The sequence below is a fragment of the Quercus suber genome, unplaced genomic scaffold (genome assembly GCF_002906115.3).
Source record: "Quercus suber isolate HL8 unplaced genomic scaffold, Cork oak 2.0 scaffold_268, whole genome shotgun sequence".
Classification (NCBI taxonomy): Eukaryota; Viridiplantae; Streptophyta; class Magnoliopsida; order Fagales; family Fagaceae; genus Quercus; species Quercus suber.
In genome coordinates, this window is record NW_027069724.1 from 624,484 (window position 1) to 651,890 (window position 27,407).

General features: G+C 35.4%; 1 protein-coding gene across 6 annotated transcripts; it reads left to right on the forward strand.

Moving 5' to 3' along the window:
• The first annotated feature begins 7,441 nt into the window (after nucleotides 1-7,441).
• LOC111984787 (mediator of RNA polymerase II transcription subunit 19a) lies at nucleotides 7,442-27,097 on the forward strand. 6 transcript variants are annotated; one of them, XM_065781489.1, is made up of 8 exons: nucleotides 7,444-7,714; nucleotides 10,620-10,686; nucleotides 13,812-14,101; nucleotides 14,264-14,509; nucleotides 24,216-24,275; nucleotides 24,427-24,565; nucleotides 26,009-26,073; nucleotides 26,724-27,097. In XM_065781489.1, exons 2-6 carry the CDS (start codon nucleotides 10,656-10,658, stop codon nucleotides 24,475-24,477), a joined length of 678 nt encoding a protein of 225 aa, XP_065637561.1. In that variant the 5' UTR covers nucleotides 7,444-7,714; nucleotides 10,620-10,655; the 3' UTR covers nucleotides 24,478-24,565; nucleotides 26,009-26,073; nucleotides 26,724-27,097. The 6 variants fall into 6 exon arrangements, with proteins under 6 accessions (XP_023872173.2, XP_065637561.1, XP_065637559.1 ...); XM_065781487.1 differs by having other exon boundaries at nucleotides 26,795-27,097; XM_065781488.1 differs by lacking the exon at nucleotides 26,724-27,097 and adding an exon at nucleotides 26,447-26,602.
• The last annotated feature ends 310 nt before the right edge of the window (nucleotides 27,098-27,407 follow it).

The window sequence follows — 27,407 nt, forward strand, 5'->3', positions numbered from 1 at the left end:
TGAAGATAAATTCTCTGGGTCAGTGTTAATCTTTTAAACGATAATAATGCAGACTCCAAACTCAAATCAACCCTTGCTCGAAGATAAATTCTCTCCTTATCAAAGACGGATCTCTAAGTACTCAAGATACAACTCAATTTCACTTGCTGTATTTCACATGTTTAATTTCTAATTCTCCAAGGTAAATAGTAAGTACACAATTTTTTTTTTTTTTACAACATATACGTATACCTATACATTAGATACAAAGAATGGAGATCTCAAAAAAGAGAGTACAAAGAGGTCTCAATTACATGATCATAGAGCAGATATTAAATATTCTGCTGACATCAATTCCAACGATCTCACAATTACTTATGGATGTAATTCACATATCCATCGATGTGCCTCTGGATTTTGGTTAAAAAAAAGGGGAAAAAAACAATTGTAATCTCTCTAATTGTCAAATTAACCCAAAAAAAAAAAAAAATAACGCCGAAAAATATACAATGATAGTAAATAAAAACTTTGTTAAAAAGAAAAAAAAAATACAAAGAAGGAAAAAAAAAGTGAGAAAGGAGAAGGAAATAGTAATTGAATTAAATAAAAATAGACGAAAACCTTGGCATGCCGCTTCAAGTTGGCAAATGCATTCTAAAAAAAAAATGGCAAATGAATATGAGCAAATGGAAACTTGGAGTTGGGCAACTGATAAGGGAGTATTGGGATGTAAATTGTAGTAACTATTTTTATTTTCAAATTAAAATGTGGGTGTGTGGATAACATTGAAACTACCGGTAAGTGGTAACTACTAAATGATGATACAGGCAAGGAGAAACTAATTGGAAATGTGAACGTGTTATAAACTTAGCAAAAATTTAGAAGTTTTTAAATTAACAATTAGTGGAAGAGTGTTCCTATTTTGTAGACAAGTTTTAGTGCAAGTTAGACATGCATTTTTACCAGATTATCCATTAGTTTTGTCTATACTTAAACCTAGGGGTGTAGGGGTATTTTGGAACAAAAAAAAATCCGACAGGGGAAACTCCTTTAATAGTAGTATAGAAAAAATATACAATGATGGTAAAAAAAAAATTCTTAAAAAGAAAAAAAAAATACAAAGAAGGAAAAACAAAAGGTGAGGAAGAGAAGGAAATAGTAATTGAATTAAATAAAAATAGACGAAAACCTTGGCATGCCGCTTCAAGTTGGCAAATGCATTCTAAAAAAAAAATGGCAAATGGATATGAACGGATGGAAACTTGGAGTTGGCAACTGATAAGGGAGTATTGGGATGTAAATTGTGGTAACTATTTTTATTTTCAAATTAAAATGTGGGTGTGTGGATAACATTGAAACTACCGGTAAGTGGTAACTACTAAATGATGATACAGGCAAGGAGAAACTAATTGGAAATGTGAACGTGTTATAAATTTAGGAGTTTTTAAATTAGCAATTAGTGGAAGAGTGTTCCTATTTTGTAGGCAAGTTTTAGTGCAAGTTAAATATGTATTTTTACTAGACTATCCATTAGTTTTGTCTCTACTTAAACCTAGGGGTGTAGGGGTATTTTGGAACAAAAAAAAAATCTAGTCCAAAAAAGGGAAACATCTTAAATAGTAGTATAGAAGAATCAGACATTTTAGGGTAATTTCCCAAAAAAATTGGTGTTGTAAAATTTTGGTAAGAGAATATGGTTTTTCCAATTAAAAGGAGAAGAGAAAAGAATGATAGTTGTACGTGTGTTATTGGGATGTAAATTGCCTAAGCAAATGTGAGTTAGGGGGGTGGCTAAAGTTTAAGGGTTTTATTTTAGATATTTATCTCCCATTAGTTGAAAACTTATATATAAGTGAGCAGGATGAGAATATTTTGGGCATCCAAAAGTAAAAGTCTAAATAAGAGAAGCCCCCTTAAATAATAGTATAGAAGTGTGTGTGTGTATATATATATATTTTTTCTTTTTAGAATCCACATAATATATGAAGTAGTGTTCATATTATATATATATGTGTGTGTGTGTGTGTGTGTGTATGAGTTTTTTTTTTAATTTTTTTTTTATAATTTTTATTTTATATAGATAACTTCAGACTTCTTCTTTGTGTGTGTGTGTGTATGAGTTTTTTTTTTAATTTTTTTTTTATAATTTTTATTTTATATAGATAACTTCAGACTTCTTCTTCAACAACAAGAGACTTTACTTTTTTTTTTTTCTCAGTTGAACTAATTAAAATTCACATAAAATATGTTATGTTGTGAATAATGTTGCCGTTGGCCTACTCTAGACTTATTATTGTGGGGTTAGGATTTGTGGCCCAAGCCTAAAATAATAAATTTGTAGAGTGTGGGTGATAGAGTTAGGTTAATTATGGAATTTACAGCGATTGATTATAACCTCCAAATATAAACCAGCATAAAGATACACGTAAAGACGATATGAGTTGAAGTCCAAAGAAGTTTTCAAATAAATTGAATAGTGATTACAATTCTTAGAGCTACAGTAAAGCATTTCCTTTTTCTCTCTCTCATCCCTCTCCCCCCACTTTTCAGAGCCCTTCTTCGTTATATAACATCCTTCCCCATCGTCCCCATCGTCCACTTGTTCTTCATCTGTGTACCTATTTCAGTGTATGTCATGTCATGTATCTTCTTTAGATTTTTGTGAGTGGCGGTAGCTGAGGTTACACTGTTCAGAGGTCTTCTCCACATTAATGCGGCCAGAAAAGCAAATGTAGTGCATTTAATGTGGTGGTGGCAGATTTTTCTTTTAGATATTTCTTCATTCTTCTTATCTCCAGGCATGCTCAAAACTTATCCAGATTGCTGAAATCATTAGTAAGATCATTCGAACCTCCCAGATATTTATTTAACCAAGAATCTTTACATCCGAGGAGAATGATCTCTTCGGAACGCTGGTGCTCTCTTCGGACGAATCTTCTTCATTCCTAAGTATCTTTCTTTCATGCGGAGTACTCCTTAACAATTTTAGCCTCTTCGGATATACAGTAACCTTCACATAGGGCTTTGGGCTCAATATAGAAGTTTGAGTTTCTGCCCCCCACAAGTATAAATTTCACCACTCTAGAACCCCATCACCTCTCCCATACGTGTGTGTTCGTTTCTTTTATATATTTAATTTGATGTTTTGAAAAATGGTTTAAAATCACATAGCTTTGGTTCAATGTGAGGTATTTTTTCAAAAAGAAAAAAGGAAAAAAGAAAAGAAAAGAAGAATATAAAGTTACCATTGAATGTGAGTTACCAAGTTGTTGTCAATGCTTGTCAAAAGTGACAAACAAATGTAAAAATTAAATAACAAAAATGGTTAGCATGCGACATTACAGAGTAGAGGGTTAATATATAACTGCCACCTTATCACATTGCCTATGGTCATGAGTGATGCTCGATCATACATGACTAGATAGGTCAGGGGCATATGAAGAATTTCATTTTTCTTTAGGAAGTTACATTTTTTAAAATTTTATGGAGCTTAGATATAGCATCCCTACCTTGCAGGTTTGGCTTAACGGTTACAAAAACCCTTTCTTATTCTATGCAAAAAACAAAGAAAAATATTATGTTCACAACATTTTCACAACAAATTTTATGTGGCATGTAGTTACTAGTGGGCAAGAAAGTAATTTCAGTGATAGATTCAAATAAAAAACTTGTAATAGCCTACCAATTAAGATTTATTATGAAAATGTTATGAATGTAGCATTTCTCAAAAATAAATAATGGATGGTGCAAACCAGAGAAACACGGTTTAGATAACATGCCTACGGTAAGCAAGTATGAGTGTTGGCATTGGACTAGACATGTTGAGCTTGCGAAGGAAGCCCATATGATTTGGGCAGCCTATACATTAAGATGAAAACTTTAAGCCTATGGTTGTATGCATGGGGGATAAATTTTAATTTTCGAAGAAAAACACTGAAAATTTTAGCCTCCCTATCAACCAACCACTTTATAGTTTGAAACCCTATTTGTGTGCTTTCTATTGTATGTTCTAGGTTTCCATCAATGAAAAATCTTGGGATTTGGGGATTTGGTATGTGGACAATTGTGGGTGCTTGTTTTTTATGGTTCCTCTGCATTGGCAAGTCGTTAGAGCTTGTGAAGGTCATGCTAGTTCCTATGGTTCGTTCATCATTTGTTGCATGTGCTAGGAAAAAAAAAAGGCTTAGCTTTTGTAAGAAACAACAAGGAATGTGGCTTAACTTATTATGCATAAATAATTAAAATTTTCAATAAAATCGAGGGCGTATAAAGAAAAAAATAGCAAACTAACATTGTGTTTGGTTGCAAACGGAGGAAGAGAAAAGAAAAGAAAAGATGAAGGAGAAATGTTTCCTTAGTATATGTTTGGAAGTAGTGAGGAGAAGGGAAAAGGAAAAAAAATGCTTGTCTGGCTTGCAAAAGCAGAGAAATGGAAAGAAGAAAATGTGTTATTTACTTTAATACCCTCATTAAGTGGAAAAGTGAGTAAAAGGCAAAATGGTAATTTTGAAAGAAATAAAAAGTAAAAAAAATGCGGCTGCATTTTCCTATTCCACGTTTCTCTCCATTTCTGCCCAATTTGGCAGATTGGGAGAGGTTGGCCCGGAGGGATCTCATATTCTTTGTTTTCTTTTCTCTCTAGCTAACCCGACAGTAGAAATAGAATCCCTTCCCTCCGTTTCTTTTCCCTTCCCTCCTCTTCCTGCCATTCAAAACACAGCGTAAACCAAACAGTCAAACACTACCTTTCTAAGGTTTATAAGTCGAAGAAAAACACTGAAAATTTTAGCCTCCCTATCAACCAACCACTTTATAGTTTGAAACCCTATTTGTGTGCTTTCTATTGTATGTTCTAGGTTTCCATCAATGAAAAATCTTGGGATTTGGGGATTTGGTATGTGGACAATTGTGGGTGCTTGTTTTTTATGGTTCCTCTGCATTGGCAAGTCGTTAGAGCTTGTGAAGGTCATGCTAGTTCCTATGGTTCGTTCATCATTTGTTGCATGTGCTAGGAAAAAAAAAAGGCTTAGCTTTTGTAAGAAACAACAAGGAATGTGGCTTAACTTATTATGCATAAATAATTAAAATTTTCAATAAAATCGAGGGCGTATAAAGAAAAAAATAGCAAACTAACATTGTGTTTGGTTGCAAACGGAGGAAGAGAAAAGAAAAGAAAAGATGAAGGAGAAATGTTTCCTTAGTATATGTTTGGAAGTAGTGAGGAGAAGGGAAAAGGAAAAAAAATGCTTGTCTGGCTTGCAAAAGCAGAGAAATGGAAAGAAGAAAATGTGTTATTTACTTTAATACCCTCATTAAGTGGAAAAGTGAGTAAAAGGCAAAATGGTAATTTTGAAAGAAATAAAAAGTAAAAAAAATGCGGCTGCATTTTCCTATTCCACGTTTCTCTCCATTTCTGCCCAATTTGGCAGATTGGGAGAGGTTGGCCCGGAGGGATCTCATATTCTTTGTTTTCTTTTCTCTCTAGCTAACCCGACAGTAGAAATAGAATCCCTTCCCTCCGTTTCTTTTCCCTTCCCTCCTCTTCCTGCCATTCAAAACACAGCGTAAACCAAACAGTCAAACACTACCTTTCTAAGGTTTATAAGTGCACGTTTGGTAGACTGTAATAGACACTGTAATGTAATAGATATTCTTATATTATAACTATTCGGTTATTTGGTTATATTTTTATTACAATAAATAGTTATTCCTTATAAATAGCTATTCTTCAAAATGAGGAATAATTATTCCTTATTAAAAATACTGAATATCTATTCCTTCACCTTATGTAATAACTTTTTAAAATTTTTTCCTAAAAAGCCATTAGTTGCCACATTTTCAAAAGGAAAGAAAATAAATTTTTCTTGTTGTTAATTGTTAGCTCTATTTTGAATACTCTAAAATAAGTGTATTTTAGGAAATTTGACTTAAAAATGATTTAATTACACATTCTTTTTATACTCTACTAAATCATGAATTCATATTCAAAATTCTATTCCTAAAGGTCACCAAACTAATGAATAGTAATACTTATTACATTCCAACTTAATGTATTCCTTGTAATACTTATTCATATTCTCATGTGATAATTATTAGTTTATTACAATGTACCAAACCTGCCCTAAGTCCTTTTTTTTTTTTTTTTAAATTTTTTTTAAATGAACTTTATTCAAAGTATGATCGAAATGATACTAACTTCAAGTTCATGAAACTTAAGTGTGACAGGGCTTGAACATCCCTAGTTTAGGAGAGTGTTATTTTGTAAAATATAAAGTAAGGTTAGTACAATATGTATTTATTAATGTACATAGGATAAAACTTGAGAAAAATTATATTAGGTATCATGTTTAAGGTTTTTTAATTAAATTTAATAGCATGGTTACATTGACTTATCCTTAATGGCCTGTTTGGATGTTTAAAAAAGGAGAGAGAGTAGAGTAGAGGGAGGGAGAGTAATCTAATTACCTTATTTGGAAGTTTTTTAAGGAAGGAGGGGGAGGGGTTTGGAGGGGTTTCAACTCCCTCTAGTCCCCCATTTTTAATTCCCCCAAATTGGAGAGATTTGGAGGGAGAGTAGAGTACATAAACTATTGACCAAGTAAATTACCTAATTTACCCTTATTATATTAACAAAATTACACAAGGAAAATGACTAATTACTCCTTTCCCCCTTACTAATTTTAAAAACATCCAAACAAGATGGAGGGGAATCATTTTCCTCCACTCTTCTCCCCACTACTCCCCTCCCCTCTACTCCCCTTTACTCTCCTCCCTCTCTAAACTTCCAAACAAGCCATAATATATTAAGGAGTCCTCAGCCTCCATAGCAATATTCGTTAGCAATTAAGCATCACTATTACATTCTTAGGAACAACATGAAATGAACATTTTATAAAACACACGTTAAGCTCATGTTCCGTAGTAAATACAACACCAATCTTGATTCTTGAGCACACTTAGCTTACTTTATTTATTGATTCAATCATATGGTTGAATTAAAAAACTCTAACAAACCCAAACAAAATAAACACGAGTAACTTTCAAAAAAATAAACACGAGTAGGAGTTGATTAAAACTTGAGACCTTTATTCACACAAAAAAAAAGGGTGAGATCTAAAACAAGAAGATGGTTTTATATTATCTTTGTTGTCTAGTGATTTTTCTTTTTCCACGAGACTTATGAAATTCAGAGTTCAGAATTCTTAACCAATATTTTAGTTCACTCGCAATTCTCATGAGATTTATGAAATCTGGAACTCAAAACTCTTAGCCAAATATTTAGTTTACTCGCAATTGAATAAAAAATAATTAAGGTCTTGTTCATAAAAAAAAAAAAAAAAAAATTAAGGTCTCATAGAACTTTGGACAACCTTGTTAGTAAAATAAATAAAAAAAACAAATAAAAAAAAAAACCTAAGAAAAACAATGAGATCTATTAGAAGAAAGTGGTACTTATAATATCGTTGGTTTCTTTTTCTTCACTCTCTTTCTCTCTCTCTCGCTCTGTCTAAGCTATTCTTCTTGCCACGCTCGAGTCTCGAGTTTTGACCCAAACCGCTACCCACACGCCTCTCTCTCTCTCTCTCTCTCTCTCTCTCATTCACTCACTCAGTCACTTGGCCGGCCGGCCGCCACTTCCAGCAACCTCCGGCAATTCTTTTCCGGCCAGCCGCCGGAATATTCAACGAAGGCCCCCTCAACTCTTATTGGCTCGGCGTCTACTGGAAAAGTCACGGTAAATAATAATGATACTCAGAAAAAAGCAAACAACTTTTGGTTTTAGTTCTTGATTTAAATACTTGGGTTATGACCAATTCTTGATTTTTGTGTATTAATATGCGAAACCCATGAAGATTTCATTTTGTTGAAGTTGGTAGGGCCCCCAAGTCCCCATTTTGGTTTTTGAATTTTTATGGGTTTTTGGATATGTGCTAAAATCATGGAAATTTGAACAAGACTTGAAATGCCCCCCTTTGTCTTTTTCTGGGTTTTCTTAGGAATTGTGGGATTGAACTTTTTTTTTGGTGATAAATATATGTAATTTGATAATGGAGACATTGATTTTTTAGGTTTTTTTTTCGTGGGCTTGTAAGGATTTGGAAAATTTTAAACCTTGTTGGGGTTTATGGACCCTAATTTTGAAATGAAGTTGTAGTGCATTAAATTACTTAGTCAAGTTGCAATTGGGGTGCATTAAAGTTTGATTTTACTAAATCAACTCTAGGGCTTTTAGTGCTGGAACTTTGATTTACTCAAGTTTAGTGACTGGTCATGGAAAGGGCATCTGTGACCGAGTCTAAGTAGATTAATTTGGACTTTCTGTGCAAAAAGCTGGCACTTGGGGCTGTTTAGTGTTTAGTGATGCATGTGGAATCTGGTTTTGCACTGTTGGGGATTGATAAAGCTCGAGTGGGATTAGTTTGCAAAACTGATCTATGTTTTCTTTGGGATAGCTATGTAGTTGAGATATTATAGTTTTTGGCGGGCTTTAAGTGGAATTTGGGGACTGCCCTTTACTGGTTTAGGTCTGCCTTGACCATTTGGAAGGCTTAGGCTGTGATTGTGGACATTGGACCCTATGTGAACTAGGGGGTTCAAGCTGTGACATCCGTTATTTGCTTCGTGCATATCTTGGAAATATGATTTCTAGGGTTTACTTTTCTAGTGCTCTATTCTTGTTTTCGATTCCCATTTTGATAATTGTGCACTTTATGAGAAGGATTAATGCAATCATTGAGATTATCACTAGAAATGGAAAGCCAAATGAAAAGAGTTAGTGAATATTGGCCCACTAGTGTATGTTGATGAAAATAGATTTGTGCCAGCGAGCTCTTTTTGCTTGATCTTGGTGTTGGTGCTTTTTGGACTGTTCTTCCATCATAGAGTTCCTTTTTTCTCTTAGAATAGTCTCTTGATTTTTGTCTTTCTGTGGTATGTTGCTGTTTTCCTTTTGTGTTTATCATCATGAACACCTTGTACTTTTTTTTCTTTTATCAATAATATCACTCTTATTACCTATCAAAAAAACAATGTTGATGAAAATCTTGTGTTTTAAACACTCAATTAGAGTGAGTCAAAAGCCTTATCATTTTAAAATTTGGCTTTTATTTTTCGTCATTTCTTTTTAGTTTCCTTAAAATAAGTTGGAACTAAAACTTTAAGGAAAGATGCCCTCAAGGCACTAGATTCATAGTTGCCTGAGGTGCTAGGCAGCTATAGGGTGCTTGTGCAAGCTAAGAAATTCACCAATATCCAAAGTAGTTGATACACATGAAAGTACAATAAAAATCAATATATGGAAATTTATACCACACGCATTTTATGTTAGATCTCTCCCTCTATTCTCATTTGAAGGAGTAAGTGCCATTTGAGCCAAAGTTCATCGACTTGTAACTAGAATATAGTCTAGTGAACTTTAACTTAATATGAACATATTAATCATTACTACCATTATTTGGATGTTATAAGTACAATATAATCTAATGAACTTAAACTTACAATAGGTATATTTATGCCAATGAGATCTAGTTCATATGACACCTCCTCTCTTTGTAAAAGTAAGGTGGAGGGTGAGGTAGTGGGTTAAAGACTCATTGGGTGCATGCATGTAATTACAGTCAAAAATAATAAATTAAGCATATTTATCATCCTTAAAACCATTCTTTTCATTTTGCATTATATTGAAATGAACTGGAAAAAAATGTATTCCCTGGGAATTGAATCAATTAAAAGAGAGATTGTTATGATTTGTAGGACACAGCTTTATTATTGAGACCCCCATAGAGAAGCACAACAATATCTTTCTTAAATTTTAAGTTTTGAGTGAGGGCTTACATTGTTATGGACAGGCTTAAATTATGTGGGTCTTATTATTAATTTTCCCTTTTTTTAGAAAGGAGATACTTGATTGTCAGAACCCTGGTTTAGTTTAAGTGGAGTGTGGGACTGCTTGAATTTTATGATTAAAGTACCTTTAACAACAGGTTATTTTAATGAGCTGCTTGCTAGCAGCCTAGTTCCTGTTGCCTGAACCATAGCACTCATTTCAGTCAGAAGGTCAGTGTGGAGTGCACCGTTAAAGTTATCCATCCTGTTGGCCTCGCCCAGGCACCTAGGCAAGTGCCAGCCTTGCTTTTAACTACATTGAACATCTTTGTTGACAAAGTAGTAATTAGCAAACAGTGATGTCAATATTTAAAGTGTGGATGGGAGAATGGAGATTGAAAAAAGTCTTTTGATAGGCGATTTTTCTCTCTCCATATTAAAAGTTTGTGTAGTATGACTGGTGGACATCTAATAGTACTTAAAGTAATAGGTGACCATGGACGTGTACATAGAGAATTCCATTTCTAACACATAAGAAAAGACATGTTTTGAGTTCCCTTATGACAGAAATAGACCATTTAATGTATATGCTTAGTTCCTTCTCCAAAAAAAAAAAAAATGTATATGCTTAGTTTCTGCTATAGTATTTAGAAATAGACCATTTAATGTATATGCTTAGTTCCTTCTCAAAAAAAAAAAAATGTATATGCTTAGTTTCTGCTATAGTATTGTAGAGACTAGAGACCTATTCATGTTCTTTCTACAATTTTTAGAGTAGAGATTCTATTGATTTTGATGGTTGTGGCAAACTGCAGTTGATAATGGTCCACTGTTTTGTGAAACATTGACACATGGATCCTGAAGGCAAGAATTTTGGAAGAGGTAAAGATTTATTATATATGTTTTCTTTGTTGTTTGTCTTAATCTGTTTTATTTCCTTGAAACACTTGTTTGACTGAATCTGGATTTGGTATCGTATTTGTTAATTTGGTCTTGTGTATAGGAAAACTCTGTATGGGGACATTGCAATATCTACACGTAGCGATTATTTTTCTGCTTATGACCTCTTATCTTGCATAGTGTTAGATGACCATCCTTCATTTAATTATTATAGGGTTACTCATAGAAGTCAACAATTATTAACAGAACTAAGCATGTTATTTCTTATGTGTTAATGTACTTATAAAAAATATTCTTGTGTATTAATGTAATATATCTTATTTCTCATTTTGTGTTGGTAATATGCATTTTGCATGTGCACTTGTGCTAACATATAAAGTATTTATTCATTTCAATTTGATTCACTTGGAAACTGTTTGACTTTACTAATTCTGCAATGAACATTAATGAATAGTGAAGAAGGGCTATCTGCAATTTTGTTTAAACTTGACGTTAGATTATTTGTATAATTTTGAGCCTTTTCTTCTTTATGGGGTGTTGGCCTTCCTTACCCAAACACCCACCCAGACACTGATGCAGAATGGGTTTGCAGAACTAAAAAATAGATGAAAAAAGAAAGAAAGAAAGAAAATGCTTGGCTTCACCACCTGAGGATACTTGTCATCACCACCAAGCTGTAGAGAAAACTCTAATACCAAGATTTTTATTCAAAATGTACTGCTCAAAACTATTTTTGGAGTCTCTTATAAATAGGCTTTAAGGAGTAAATCAAGCTACAATTACATCCCATAAAATCCTCAGTAATGTTAAAGCCCAAATTCAAAAAGCAAAAAAAAAAAAAAAAATCAAATATGAGATCAGGTATCTTCCTGTATCAGTCACAGAAGCATGCATATGCCCACATATACACAGTTTAAACAGGGTGAATAAGGAAGAAGAAAAAAAGAGAGAAATTTGTACATGATCCATGGATTTTATATATGGGGCATAATGGTGGAGCCAAGAGGTTTGAGGGGGGCAATTGCCTCCTGGCCCCACCAAAAATTCCTCTTTTATACTATATTTTCTATATTTTTCATGCATTTTTTATATGCCTTTGAAAAAAAGAAGAAAATCTTTCATATTTTATTAATGTTTTTTAAGGTTCACAAGTAAAAGAAGGATATGGGGAAAAAAAGAAGCAGCAGCAAAATATAGAAGAAAAATTTATAACAGGAGAAAAAAATTACTATTATTTTTCAAAAGTGTTAAAGATCTTAAATTATTTATGTAATAATTTGTTATTTTTATGGGTTTTCTAAGAATATAATACCACTTAGTATACACATGAGTGGCATTTTACAAATTGGTCTTAACTCTTAAGTGTTCTACATATAATGTGTGTGTGTTGTGCTAGTGTATAATGTCTATCTATGTATGTCTGTGGGTGTATGAAGATATCTATGTTAGTTATAAATTTTGCACCCCTCTCCCTGCAAATCCTGGCTCTGCCAATGATAGAGAGCCTTGTGACATCTTAGAACTGTCTTGGTGTGGCAATACATGCAAGACAAGGATTGGGCCAGGGATATTATCTTTTTCCTCTAGATGTAGGTTTGGAAACATTACACATGTGCCTTTGGTGGCATCATGCATGGAAAAGCTTGCCTATTTATGTGTGTTTCCACATCTGTGTATAGTCGTGTCCGTTAGGCAGGACTTCACAGGGTTTTGCACTTTTGCTAAATTTTTAAATTGTGAGACTTGCATAATACTTGGTTTGTTGGGATCTATGATGGAGACAGTTTGTGTTGCTTGAACCTAATACCAACTATATGATTTTGTTTCTTGGGAACATGTTTATTCTCTGTCTCTGTCTCTGTCTCTCTCTCTCTCTCTCTCTCACACACACACACACACACACACACACACACTTACAGATACATTAAAACATTATTCTATTGATTAACACAGTTGTTTACCTAGCAAAAAAAAAATCTAGTAACTTCTAAGTAATTTCACTAGTTAACTAAATTAAACTTTTTAAGGAAATGCATTGCACCTTCTGGTATTGGTTGACAAATGTTGCTGCAATTACCAATGGTTGAAAGTTTTTAACTTTATGAATTATAAGATTTTAGTAAAAACCTGTTTTCTCTCTCTAAGAAAAGGGAAATATGCTTGCTATGTATAACATGGAAAATTCTAGATAAGTTGATTCTTTAGTGCATTTTGCTTAAAGTGCAGGAGGGTTGGAACAGAAGATACTAGATATAAAAATTTGGTGCTGCCTGTGTATCCTGTAAATAGTTCGGACAGTTCAGGACAGTGGGATTTTATTTTTTTTCTTTAACATGCAGGAAAAGTTTAATGTGGTGTAAATTTGGATTATAAGATGGCTTAAACTATCTGTTCATGCTTTTCAGCTTCATATACCTTGCCTTTGGGCTCTGCTTTTTTCAACATCAAACATATTCCTGCAGAAGTGGTTTCATTATGAAATATTTCCAGGGAAATTGTTTTATCTTCCAGTAATTGGTATCCTGAAAATAATTTTCTAGTTTTTTTTTTTTTTTTTTTTTTTTTTGGTACCAAAAATCTGAAACTCTAGCTTAAATGGCACCTCATTCCCTTGTAAGAGCATTGTGGAAGGTGAGGTTATGGGTTTAATGCCCAATAGGTTCATGTGTAACTTACCATTACTTAAAAAAAAAAAAAAAAAAAACAGAAGCCCACAAAAAGTTGGTAGGTAGTGGTGGTTAGAGTGGGTGGGGGGTGTTAGAGTGGGGAGGGGGCATGTAATCATAAGCTATTTTTTACTTCTTTGGTTATAATTTTCTGTTGAATATGCAAAAATTTTCCTTTGATAATCAATTTCAGTTGCATCAAACATAGGAAAATACAGGAAATTAATTTCATAAAATATTGCATTCTGAAACAAAGGAAATCTAATGCATGTATTTGCCTCATCTTTTGGGAACATTTGATTGATGTCAAATGATCTAATTCTGTTTTCAGTTACTTTTTGCCTTGTTGTTAAGTTTGTTGGCCTTTTCACTTTGCACCTTTTTTTTTGGGGTTCTTTTCCCCCTCCTTTTGGATGACATGCTGTACTATTTGGGCTTTAGGACCAAGGGAACTGACTGGTGCTGTAGATCTCATAAATCACTACAAGTTGTTGCCACACCATGATTTCTTCTGCAAGAGATCACTTCCTTTGTCAATTTCAGACACACATTATCTTCACCATGTTGTGGGAGACACAGATATCAGAAAAGGAGAAGGGATGCAATTGGATCAGCTTATTCAGAACGCATCTTATTCCAGAGATACTAGTACACGGATACAACCATTTGATCTTGATATTCTGAAAGAAGCCTTTCAATTAAGGGAAACTGCTCCCGTTGATTTGCCCCTTGTAAGAAATCCATTGCCTTGAAATACTTTTGGTGCTTTAAGATAGTTTCTTATATTTGGATGAGAATCCCTGTGATGTGGTTGGTTCCCAGAGTTAATATGGTCCTGTAATGGGTTACATCTGTTTTTTAAATGCTGATCTTATTTCTTTTGCTGTCTTTAGGCAGAGAAGGGGATCCCTACCATTGCAGGGAAATCAAAAAGTGAGTCCAAGGACAAGAAGCATAAAAAGCGCAAAGACAAAGATAAGGATAAGGATAAGGATAAGGATAAAGAGCATAAGAGGCGCAAGCACCGTCATAAAGACAAAAGTAAAGATAAAGATAAAGATAAGGATAAGGAGAAGAAGAAGGATAGAAGTGGGCATCATGATTCTAGTGCTGATCACTCAAAGAAACACCATGAAAAGGTTGGCTAAATCTCTCTTGTAACTATGTATTCTTGAACATTTGGGACAATTTGAGAAAAATGGGAATGCTGTGAAAATCTACTGGGTAAATATAGTCAACAAGTTTTTTTAAACTATCAAATGGCCTTCTCTTTTTCAGCCTTTAAAGTTAAACAATCGGCTATAGTTAGTTATAAACTACTATTTTCTGTCCAATTTAAGGTTAGATAACTAATGCTGGTGGCAACAAGCTCCCATAAGAGTGGACTTTAATATCAAGATTAATCAAAATTAATTTTCTGGGTTCTACATAGAAGTTGAATTGAAGTTGTCAGTTGAAATGTAGTGTTCATGGCATTAGGTTAGAATACATGGTCGAGGGCACTAAGTTTGCTATTTTTTACCCTTGTGAGGGTACACCTTTTTTTTTTGATAAATAACGTAAGAATATTATTAATAATAGAAAAATTGCCAAACCGAGTACATTGGGGATGTACTATGGGGGCACAAATCAAGAAACAAAAGAACAACGGTCAAGTCCTTGTGAGGGTACACCTGTAATTTGCATATCATTATTTGAGTATAATAGAACTGGTGTTAGGGTTAATCAAATAAACCTATAACATGATTTTTCTCCAAAATTCAATACACTATAGTGGCATTGTTCACAGCAGTGCTGAAATTTTGGTTTTTAATTATTTGTGAGTCGAAGTAGCAGGGATTTCTGTGTCTTTTATTTACATTTTGTTTAGTAATAATGTGTGGTCCAGATTAGTTTGTTTTAAGGTCAAGATTGAGAGTTGTTAGAATTATACGAGAGGCTCATATTGCTTTGTAATGAGACTCTTATTATCATTGTCAAGTAACACAATTTTGACAGCTGGTCTTGAGTTTTAACTGAAAGTCTAGAAAACATGGGGCCTTCTTCATCAGGAGTGATTCCTAGGAACCTACTCATTTTATGCCAGTAATTATTTTCTTATTTCCACCCTATGTTTCATATTTTCTAGCAAGTGTGACCAAATCTGTATATGCCCTTAATTCCCAAACCAATTTCACCAATTCTTGAATCTTTTTGATAGCTAAGTAAAAAATATTATTAAAACTCTAGACTAGAAAATGCATCATCCAGTACACAGGACATCTACTTCAGGGGCACCACAAATCAACAAAAATTACAACATTCAAGAATGTCAAGCATATTAGAGAATAAATGATCACTTAACAAAGTCATCCACTCATACAGGGAAAATGTAAGATCATCGTAGGTAGTTCAATTCCTTCAAACATCAGTTTATTTCGTTCTCATCGGATGGTTCATGTTATGCGTAAAGGGATCACTTTCCAAATATCACTGCTATGGTGCCTAGCAAACCACCCCTTCCAACATGTCAATCAACTACCATATCAGGCATAGCCCACTTCATCCCAAGTAAGCAGAACACTAGGGATCATAATTCTCTGGCAATATCACGATGTAGATTAAATGGTCCATTGTCTCTCCATCCTTCTTATACACATGCAATACCAGTCAACAACAATTATGTTTCTTCTTCATTAGTTATCTAACGTGAGAATTTTCCATAAAGCAGCTTTCCATATAAAGAATAATAAAAAAAACCACCTTAGTAGGGACTTTAATATTCCAAATGCTTTCCCATGGAAAAGAATGCACACCTCCAACATTAAAGACTCTAAAGTAGGATTTTGATGTGTTTCTTGTTAGCATCCTGCAGATCTGTTCTTCAGCCCACCTTCTAATCTTACTGATAAATGAGGTTGAAGAAATTGGTTAACAAAATCAATTTCCAATGTTGAAAGGCTCTAATAAAAGCAACATCCCACTGAAAGTTGCCTGCATTCCAACACAAGTAGTTCGCCAATCTGGAAATGCTTCCTCAAGAAACCTATCTCCACACTACTTGTCTTGCCAAAACTGAACATTAGTACCACTACCAACCTTTTTCTTTTTTGATAAGTAGTACCACTACCAACCTTAAAATTGATGAATCTGGAAAGTTTGCCCCAACCCTTTCTAATATCCTTCCACAACATACACCGTAATGACCCCAGCCCACCCTCAAGCACCAACCACCCCACTCACAATTATATTTTTTTCTCCACTATTTTCCTGCAAAGAGCATACTTCTCTTTGGCAAAATTCCAAAGCCATTTACCCAATAAATATTGGTTGAAAGACACCAAATTCATCTTTAACAAGCCCTAACAGATTTTCTAAATCATAGAATCTTTGCTGTTATCCTGCACGAATTGGTCAGGGTTCTGGTTATGCCACCATGAGATAACTCATCAAACAAACTAGCACAATCAATCATTGATAAATTACCTTGTGAAAACTAACCATCTTATCATAAAGTCTCTCCTGACATCTGTCTTGAAACAGTTTTTCTCTTTAAAAACATCCTCAACTCTTACAATGCATCATTGTAACCTGGGCTAAGATCTAGAATTCAAAAGGAGATTTCGACCATGCAATTTTCTGATCTCTAAGAAGGTATTGATACAGCTTTCATGTGGGAAAGAATCATAAGGGTTTTGAGATCTAAGTATCAAGTGAAGAAAGCTGCAGTTTGCAAGCCTAAACAGTGAGCAGGAGAAGCAGCAAAAGAACATAATCAACAAGTTGAAATGCCTAGGTGACTTTCTGATGAAATTTTAAATGGATGAAATTTTCAAAAAGGTGAAGCCCCTCAATTGATTGACAAAGATGAGTTTAGACATGAGAGCAAAGAAACAGAGGTCAAACTGGCTGTTGGAGCAAAGGAAACTGATAGTTCAGCCACAGAATATTTCTTTCATGTCGANTTTTTTTTTTGATAAGTAATTTTTAGGATCCTTCCTATCCAACTATCATTTTCTGTAACTTTCCTTTTTTTTTTTAAGCTAAGAGTTTGTAGCTAGAAGCTGGCCAGTTAGTGTTCTACTCTCTCTCTAATTTTTTTCCCTTGAATTAGTAATGCTATGAAGGCCCGGCTACCTTGAATTAGTCATAAATCCTGTGTTGTGTTGTTTTCTTGGTTTAGTATGGGTGGATTTAGAAGTTTTTTTATTGAATCTAAGTTATTTCAGTTGGTGGTGGAGGAAGGAGGGAACTTTTATTCCCTTAAGATTTTTGAGCGAGGAAAATATTACATGCAATCGGTTTTCATGGGTAAGAGTGCAGCGCTTTGGGTGATGAGGAGTTTGGAACACACCGTGATAGGGGTTAATCCGAAGCAATTTTTCACGTTCAGGGATGGCGATACCGCTTACACTTTGCAACGGGGGTCCAACTCGTTTGGACAGTTCTTATCTGTGACAGAGCTTAAGGTAGGGGGGCTGCGAAGAACTATTATTATTCCTGCCGGTAAGTCACAAGGAGGATGGAGAACTTTTGGGATTGAATTAAGAAGAATATTGGAACCTTCCCAATATGCTTTGGGTGGACTGAATTTTGTACCATACAAGTATAAGCAGGTTCCAAAAAATCGTACTGCCAGGTCCTATGTGGAAGCTGTCAAAGCTCCAGTGCAGGCAAGGTTGAAGCCTGTTCAGCAGCCTTGTATCAAAGAGAAGGTCAAGGATGGTGTCGTGGAGAATATTTTGGAGCCTCCAAGAGATAATTCTAGCACACAGGTAGTAGTGTATGAAACTCAGGCCAGTAGTTTTCCCCTGGCAGCCGTGGGTGGTGGTAAGGGTGGGGAAGGTGGTATTAATGGTAAGGAGATTTTTGAGGAGAAAATCCCGGAAGTAAGTCAGCTCAATATTCCTTTGAAGTTTAATTCGAATTCAAAATTTGTTGAGTTTGGAAAGTTGCATGATAATAGGAAGTCACGTTGGCTAGGGAGAGGGCTGATTGTGGATGTTAATGAGTTTGGAAAGAGGCGGGTTTCCTGGGATAGAGTTAAAAGAGGTAAATTAGCTGGCAGCTGGGTAGAAAAAGAGAGTAATAAAGTTCAGAATAAAACCGTGGGGCTGGGCCCATGCACTCACAAAGCCCAAGTAACTTTGAGTAAGGCAGTGGGTCATCTGGGAAATAATGAGTCTATTTTGGGCCTGGGTCTGTCAAGCCCATGTAACTTTGAGGCTGGAGAAAGTTCTGTTAGTGGCCTTAACGTTCTGGAGACTTCTCATCAGAACTGTTTAGCTATTCCGAGCCTAAGTAGAAGTGAAACCACTGACTCGAAGAAAGTTGAGAGCTCCAATGACTCGCCCACTACAGCGGTGATGCTTGCGGTGTCGCCGATGGTGATCTCAGACATGAGCTCTTTCGTAGCAGCGACGGAAGTGGCAGGTGAGGGAGCTCAGCACAGACCGACCCATTTCGCTCCATCATCCACTGTGCCGATAGGATCAGAGGAAGTGGCGCATGCATCCCATGACCCGGTATCGGCGACCAATGACCTGAGTGGGTCGATGTCGGTGCCGGTGGTGTCCTCGGCCATGATGTCCTCTATTATTGCTCCGGTAGTGATGGGTGCCGATAATTTTGGTGGTCCGAGACTTCATACTCAATCTTACACAATGCCAGTCAAGCCAGTAGGGGCGGTCCAGGCATCCAGTGAATCGGTAATAGCCTATAGTGACCCGATGTTGTCGGCACAAGTGTCTTTGACTTCTCAGGTGGCAACGAAAGAGGGGAAGAGGATTGTGTGGGTTCGGAAGGTTCAGCCACTACATATTATGATTCTGATTCTGAGGGAGTTCATCTACCTGGCCCACTATTAGGGAGTTGGTTGGAGACTTGGATAAGACTTGGGGTAATTCCAAAGACTGGATGATACAATTGCGTGATGGTAGACAATTAGTGCTTCCATTGTCATTGTATCGATCTCCAGATTGTATGTCAGTCTGCTCAAGTTTGGAGGGCGAGTGTGTACCAGGTAATGCTTCGATTACTAATGCAGGACAGAGGGTTAGTTGGGCAGATGAGGGTGAGGGGCTAGTAGAGTCTTCGTCTATGGATCCTGGGACAGAGACGGAGTTGTGGAAATTTGATGAAAGTTTGAGATATGGTGAGAGAGGTGATGAGCCATTGGTTGTGGTACCTTTGGCCACTGAAGGTCCGTTGGAGTTGGTGTCTAGTCATGTGAAGGAGATTGGGTGTAAGGAAAGTGTGGATAATTGTCAACTATCACAATGGGTAACCAATAGGATAAAGGCTTTTAAGAAATCGGTGGGCACTTCACTAGAAGGTTTTGAGGAACAGATTACAGGATTGTTATTAGCCTTGGAGGCTAGAAAGAAAGATAAACAGAAACTTGTGGTGGGTGATCAAACGAAGTTGGTCAAGTCAGGCCAGAAAGGGCAGAGGGAGTTGAAGAATTTGTTGTCTTCCTTGAATGTTGAGTATGATCCAAATAAAGCAAGGAGTTCAAGTACTGAGAGGGCTGTTGTGCTTTATCAATGAGTGTGAAGATTATTTCTTGGAACGTTAGAGGGTTGAATGAGCATGATAAAAGACTCAGGGTTAGAAATTTGATTAGAAAATGGGGGCAGATGTGGTTTGTCTTCAAGAAACCAAAATGGGGCTGATTAATAGAGCGGTGATTCGTAGTTTGTGGGGTGGCCAACATGTTGACTGGTCTTATTTAGGTTCTTGTGGAGCTTCGGGTGGGGTGTTAGTGATGTGGGACACTCGGGTAGTGAATAAAATGGAGGAGGCAGTGGGGAGATTTTCAGTTTCTTGTAAGTTTGCAAGTGTGTCAGATCAGTTTGTTTGGGCGTTTACTGGTGTTTATGGTCCTAATTTACACCGAGACAGGAGGTTCTTATGGGAGGAACTTTGTGGATTGAATAGTTGGTGGAGTGTCCCATGGTGTGTGGGTGGTGACTTTAATGTGGTTAGGTTCCCTTCTGAACGATTGGGGTCTACTTCTTTCACTGCTGCTATGCGGGAGTTTTCTAATTTATTTCAGAACAGGGTCTCATTGATCTGCCATTGCAAGGGGTACTTTTACTTGGTCAAATTCTAGAGAAGTTGTTTCGAAGGCTAGGCTGGATAGATTCTTGTTTTCTGCAGATTGGGAGGATAAGTTTCCAACAGTTTCTCAAAGACGGATGTCTAGATTGTGCTCGGATCATTTATAAAAATTACTTATCAAAAAAAAAAAAGGAAGGATCCCAAAAATGGAGAGACAATTAATGATGTTCCCAATGTTGGTAAAGGCATCAAGCGCACTTAAGCACATAGGCCTCTTGGAGCCTAGGTACCTTGTGAGGGTACACCTGTAATTTGCATATCATTATTTGAGTATAATAGAACTGGTGTTAGGGTTAATCAAATAAACCTATAACATGATTTTTCTCCAAAATTCAATACACTATAGTGGCATTGTTCACAGCAGTGCTGAAATTTTGGTTTTTAATTATTTGTGAGTCGAAGTAGCAGGGATTTCTGTGTCTTTTATTTACATTTTGTTTAGTAATAATGTGTGGTCCAGATTAGTTTGTTTTAAGGTCAAGATTGAGAGTTGTTAGAATTATACGAGAGGCTCATATTGCTTTGTAATGAGACTCTTATTATCATTGTCAAGTAACACAATTTTGACAGCTGGTCTTGAGTTTTAACTGAAAGTCTAGAAAACATGGGGCCTTCTTCATCAGGAGTGATTCCTAGGAACCTACTCATTTTATGCCAGTAATTATTTTCTTATTTCCACCCTATGTTTCATATTTTCTAGCAAGTGTGACCAAATCTGTATATGCCCTTAATTCCCAAACCAATTTCGCCAATTCTTGAATCTTTTTGATAGCTAAGTAATAAATATTATTAAAACTCTAGACTAGAAAATGCATCATCCAGTACACAGGACATCTACTTCAGGGGCACCACAAATCAACAAAAATTACAACATTCAAGAATGTCAAGCATATTAGAGAATAAATGATCACTTAACAAAGTCATCCACTCATACAGGGAAAATGTAAGATCATCGTAGGTAGTTCAATTCCTTCAAACATCAGTTTATTTCGTTCTCATCGGATGGTTCATGTTATGCGTAAAGGGATCACTTTCCAAATATCACTGCTATGGTGCCTAGCAAACCACCCCTTCCAACATGTCAATCAACTACCATATCAGGCATAGCCCACTTCATCCCAAGTAAGCAGAACACTAGGGATCATAATTCTCTGGCAATATCACGATGTAGATTAAATGGTCCATTGTCTCTCCATCCTTCTTATACACATGCAATACCAGTCAATAACAATTATGTTTCTTCTTCATTAGTTATCTAACGTGAGAATTTTCCATAAAGCAGCTTTCCATATAAAGAATAATAAAAAAAACCACCTTAGTAGGGACTTTAATATTCCAAATGCTTTCCCATGGAAAAGAATGCACACCTCCAACATTAAAGACTCTAAAGTAGGATTTTGATGTGTTTCTTGTTAGCATCCTGCAGATCTGTTCTTCAGCCCACCTTCTAATCTTACTGATAAATGAGGTTGAAGAAATTGGTTAACAAAATCAATTTCCAATGTTGAAAGGCTCTAATAAAAGCAACATCCCACTGAAAGTTGCCTGCATTCCAACACAAGTAGTTCGCCAATCTGGAAATGCTTCCTCAAGAAACCTATCTCCACACTACTTGTCTTGCCAAAACTGAACATTAGTACCACTACCAACCTTAAAATTGATGAATCTGGAAAGTTTGCCCCAACCCTTTCTAATATCCTTCCACAACATACACCGTAATGACCCCAGCCCACCCTCAAGCACCAACCACCCCACTCACAATTATATTTTTTTCTCCACTATTTTCCTGCAAAGAGCATACTTCTCTTTGGCAAAATTCCAAAGCCATTTACCCAATAAATATTGGTTGAAAGACACCAAATTCATCTTTAACAAGCCCTAACAGATTTTCTAAATCATAGAATCTTTGCTGTTATCCTGCACGAATTGGTCAGGGTTCTGGTTATGCCACCATGAGATAACTCATCAAACAAACTAGCACAATCAATCATTGATAAATTACCTTGTGAAAACTAACCATCTTATCATAAAGTCTCTCCTGACATCTGTCTTGAAACAGTTTTTCTCTTTAAAAACATCCTCAACTCTTACAATGCATCATTGTAGCCCGGGCTAAGATCTAGAATTCAAAAGGAGATTTCGACCATGCAATTTTCTGATCTCTAAGAAGGTATTGATACAGCTTTCATGTGGGAAAGAATCATAAGGGTTTTGAGATCTAAGTATCAAGTGAAGAAAGCTGCAGTTTGCAAGCCTAAACAGTGAGCAGGAGAAGCAGCAAAAGAACATAATCAACAAGTTGAAATGCCTAGGTGACTTTCTGATGAAATTTTATATGGATGAAATTTTCAAAAAGGTGAAGCCCCTCAATTGATTGACAAAGATGAGTTTAGACATGAGAGCAAAGAAACAGAGGTCAAACTGGCTGTTGGAGCAAAGGAAACTGATAGTTCAGCCACAGAATATTTCTTTCATGTCAAATACATCTCTAACAATATTCAAGAATTATAGAAGAGGATAAAGTTGAAGCAAAGGAAGACATTTTGTTCGGTAAGAGTTCAAGATCCAAGATCCTAGATCCAAGATCCTTCTTTCTTGTTGCTACGAAGAGTTGTCAAGAAGAATTAAAAGGGTGATAGATGGAAACAAAAAAAAAAAAAGAGTTGGGAAAGCCTATTTCAATAGTTCAACCTACACTACAGGCTAAGAATGTGTAATTTGCAATGTTGGTTCACGTTGTTGATTTTATAATTGCTGGAAATTTCAGTGCTACTATTAAAAGAAGGACGTTCTAGTGTTGTCATGGTTTACACCAATAAAGAAAAGAAAGAAAATTTCAGCCCAAAATTTTTATCCTATGTCAGTGGTGTTGTTCAAGAAGTTTGGAACTCTATTACTTCAGAGCTCAAAAATCATTCTCTTTTTTGATAGGTAGTCATACTTTTATTGAAAAAAATTGAACATCATGTTCACGATGGTGAACACTCTGAACAAGAATCAAAGCTCAAAAATCAAGTTCAAGTTTATCTAATCAGGGGAGAAAGTGGCATGAAGCTCCCAGAAGAGCAAACTTAAAAATTGAGTTTATCTGAAATTGTGGTCCGGATTCTATATAGGAGCCAAATTGAAATTACTGGCCAAAATTCTTTGTTCAATGCACTGCAGAAATTTAGATTTTTATTATTTTTGGATCCCAGTAGTAAGAATTTTGGGGTCTTATATTTATATTTTATTGAGCAATAAAGTGTGATTTAGATTAGTTTGTTTTGAGGGTCTAAATTTGGAGTTATTAGAATTTTTTGGGAGGCGTATATAAGCTTTACAATGAGATTCTTATTATCTTTAGACATATAATCAGAATTTTGATGGCTGGTCTTGAGTTTCTTTCAACCCCTACGAAGTGTGACACTTTCTTCACTTAATGTTGTTTTTAGGAATCAGCTGGTGTGATGCTAGTGGATATTATTTTTTTGCTTTCCGCAATATTTTTCTGATTTTCCTGCACATGTAACTAAATCTGTGAGCCCTTAATTCCTAAACCTATTTCACCATTTCCCAAGTCTTCTACAAAGGCTAATCCTAATCTTCTAATTCCTACAATCTTCCATTGACATTCAATATTAATAGCCCTATGGTTTGTGACAAATTTAAAAAATTTGCCTTGCTTTGTTTATTCATTGAAAAATTAATTTAAGGTTTCAGTGTTTTCCCATAATTGAGTCTATTTACTGGATTTTTTCTCAGAAAAGGAAGCATGATGGAGATGAAGACGTTAATGACATTCACCGACACAAAAAAAGTAAGGTAATATATATAAACAAGAAGCGTTAGCAATTTGGATGATTTTGTTTTTATTTTACTTTCAATCCTACTTCATTGTTTCTCGTATGATATGAATAATTTTGGCCATCATTTGGCTATAATTAAGCTGTGTATTAACACTAATTTATTGCAGCATAAAAGCTCAAAAATTGATGAAATGGGTGCGATAAAGGTAGCCGGCTGAAGGTGGCATAGAATAATTTACTTGTTCTCAATGGTTCTTGTTAGAGAGTTTGGGGGGTCTTTGGCTTAACGATGTCCAGTTGCTTGAGGTAAAACACCATGACATAATATTTAATATTAATTCTGATGAACACTTGCCCAGCAGCATACTACACAATTTTGATTCCTAATCTCCCTCACGGTATTCATGATACACCTCAACTTTATGTTTCAGTAATGGTAATTAGCCTTGTAATCAACCACACTGTTCTCCTCCCCTTAGGCCTAAATGCATATACACAATCCCAGATTTCCAATAATCAAAGTTAGTTTGGATCCTTATCTGTTGCAGCTAGCTCTTGTCCCAGCTAGTCTATCCTTAATATCCAGCTTATCTGTTAAAACATAGCCTATAGACTCAGAGAGTCAGAACTGTTGTCAATCCCTTGTTTGTTTAATAGCAAGCTAAATTTGCATTTATGAATTAAGCAAGAAGCTGTTGTTTCTTCATATTTTTCTGTGGCCTTGCATTACTCTCTCTCTCTCTCTCTCTCTGCGCATTTTGGTTTTCTTCATTTGTGTTCAGATTACCTCGGTCTTAATGGTATTATTATTTTGGCAAAAATGCAAATTCCACTTCTATTAACTAGTTACTGTTAAGTGTCCAATTTTGAATTAAATTTTTTTATTTAATTCAAAAATTCAAAAAATAATAAGAACAATTTTTTGATAAGGAAAAAAAAAAAAAAAAGGAAAAAAGAAAAGAAAAGAAAAAGATTTGGGTGGCGTGGAAGAAGCAACAAGATTGGGAAAAGATTTTCTTGTTTTGCTTACATAGAAAAGACCCAAGTGGAATTGAGAATCAGTTTTTTTTGATATTTTGCTTATCCTATACCTCCTATACCTATTTGTTTATCTGCCACAATGATGGAAGTGAAATCCCTGAAATAAAAAATAACCCAAATTGGCTCCTGGGGTTGGGTTAATGTTACAGGGGGCATGTTTTGTGCAAATGGGTATTCCCTTTTTAGAATTTACTCCAGTTTAATTGCTCATGGGTGCTCTTTGTATGAAAACAGCCTGGGCATCACCATGCTACAGTTTAATTGTTATCTTGCTTTTATTTTGGTTTTGGTTATGGGGTTGTACTTGGTTCTTGATCCTGTTGCTTGCCTAGATCTGTTTTTTTTTTTTTTAAATATTATATATATATATATTTTTTTAATATTTTTTGGAATTTTTGAATAAAGAAACTATATAAAATAAAAAAAAATCAAAATTAGACACTTAACAACAACAGAAGTGGATGGGAGGCCTTAATTGATCAAATTTTCAACTTAGAGGACTTGATTGAACAAAAGTAAAGTCAGATATCTGAAATGAATATTGGTCAAACTTAAAAGAGTATAATTTGCATTTTTTACTATTATTTTCTTATGTATTCTGCCTTTAACAGCAACTGTAATATGTAATCTTCTCTACATGGTAGACCAAACCTAGAAATGTCTGTTTATACTAGTCATTACTTACATTACATTTTTTTTTTTATACAGAACGGCCTGTGAACTGACTAAAGATTGTGAAGATAAATTAGCCTAGTGATGGCGTCTGATGTAAGGTAAAAATTGCTAAAAATGAACTCTTTTGTATCATAACAGTGGTCTAATATTATTGGTAGTAATGTGCAAGACTCTTTACTTTTTTTTTCTTCTCAGTTTCTGTGGCGCATTGGATTTCTCAGCGTGTATACATTATTATAATCTTTCTCCTGTTTAGAGTTTTTAAGCTGACATTAATGATAAGCTTAAATTAGAGTTTCCAGCTTTTGAGTTTTAGGAAGACTAGATTGAGAAGGGGATTGTGTACATATTCCCTCATCTGTTGTAGCAATGAGTAGCATGTCTGGTTATGCAAAATGATTGTAAGGGCTAGGGCTATGTTCTCACATTAATCCTCAATTCATTTAATTAATGTATTCTTTGTATATACAGTAAACTTAATGACCGGGTCATCGAGGGAATCATTATTGCTGTTGGTTGATATTTTGAGGCTCAGAATGATTCTTTTCTTTATTGTTTGTCAGTGATGGGGGCTTCTTAACATTTTTGCTTAATTAACATTCATGTCGGGAGCGGCAATTACCAAAACCAGGGATTCTACTGTGCAAATGGATGATTCACAGTTTATTTGCTATCAGCATTAATAAACCTGGATGATTCATAGTACTTGAAATTGTCATTAATTAACCATTGGTCTTTGTTGCCACAGGGAGGTATCTCTCGTTTTTTTAGAGATTTTAGTAGCTGTAAACCAGTCGCCTATTTGTATGTCTCCTGCAGATACTCATTCACTTGTTCAAGATCAAGCTATTTTGGGTTTGTGGCTATGGAGGGAGAGGCGAGGATAGGAGGGTAGAGGAGAGGGGAAGGTAGTTGGAATTTACTTAACTGTGGTGGATGAATTCTTGTGTAGGAGAAATCATGCGAGGGAGGTTGACGGTCCAGATTGCTTAATTTGAGTGTTACTGTAAGACAAAGAAAATCTATTATCGTGAGATAGGCCTGTTGAAACCACTCTGATGGTTAAGTCAATGTTTAAAAATTTGAAAGAATGAGTAATAAAATTTTCAGAGTTTTTCCTAATACCTTTACCAGAGTATGAGATCCCTTCGTATGGCTGGGGACCTTGCCTTTTACCTGCCTAAACCGTCCCATGGATTCAGGCTTTTAAGGGATATGGTGCTTGTCACTTTGGGCCAATTGACATGGGGAGCTTTCTAGGCAGCTCACCTTAGGTCGACCAAAGGGTGACAGGCTCCACCACGTTTAATGCGATGTGAGGTTGTTGGTGGCACAATAAATGCTGGTTAACGGTTGTTAGATTAAGGGTGACACTTCTTTTGAATGGTGGCTCCAGTTTGGCCTGGCAACTGGTGACTGCAATGTCTGGTCC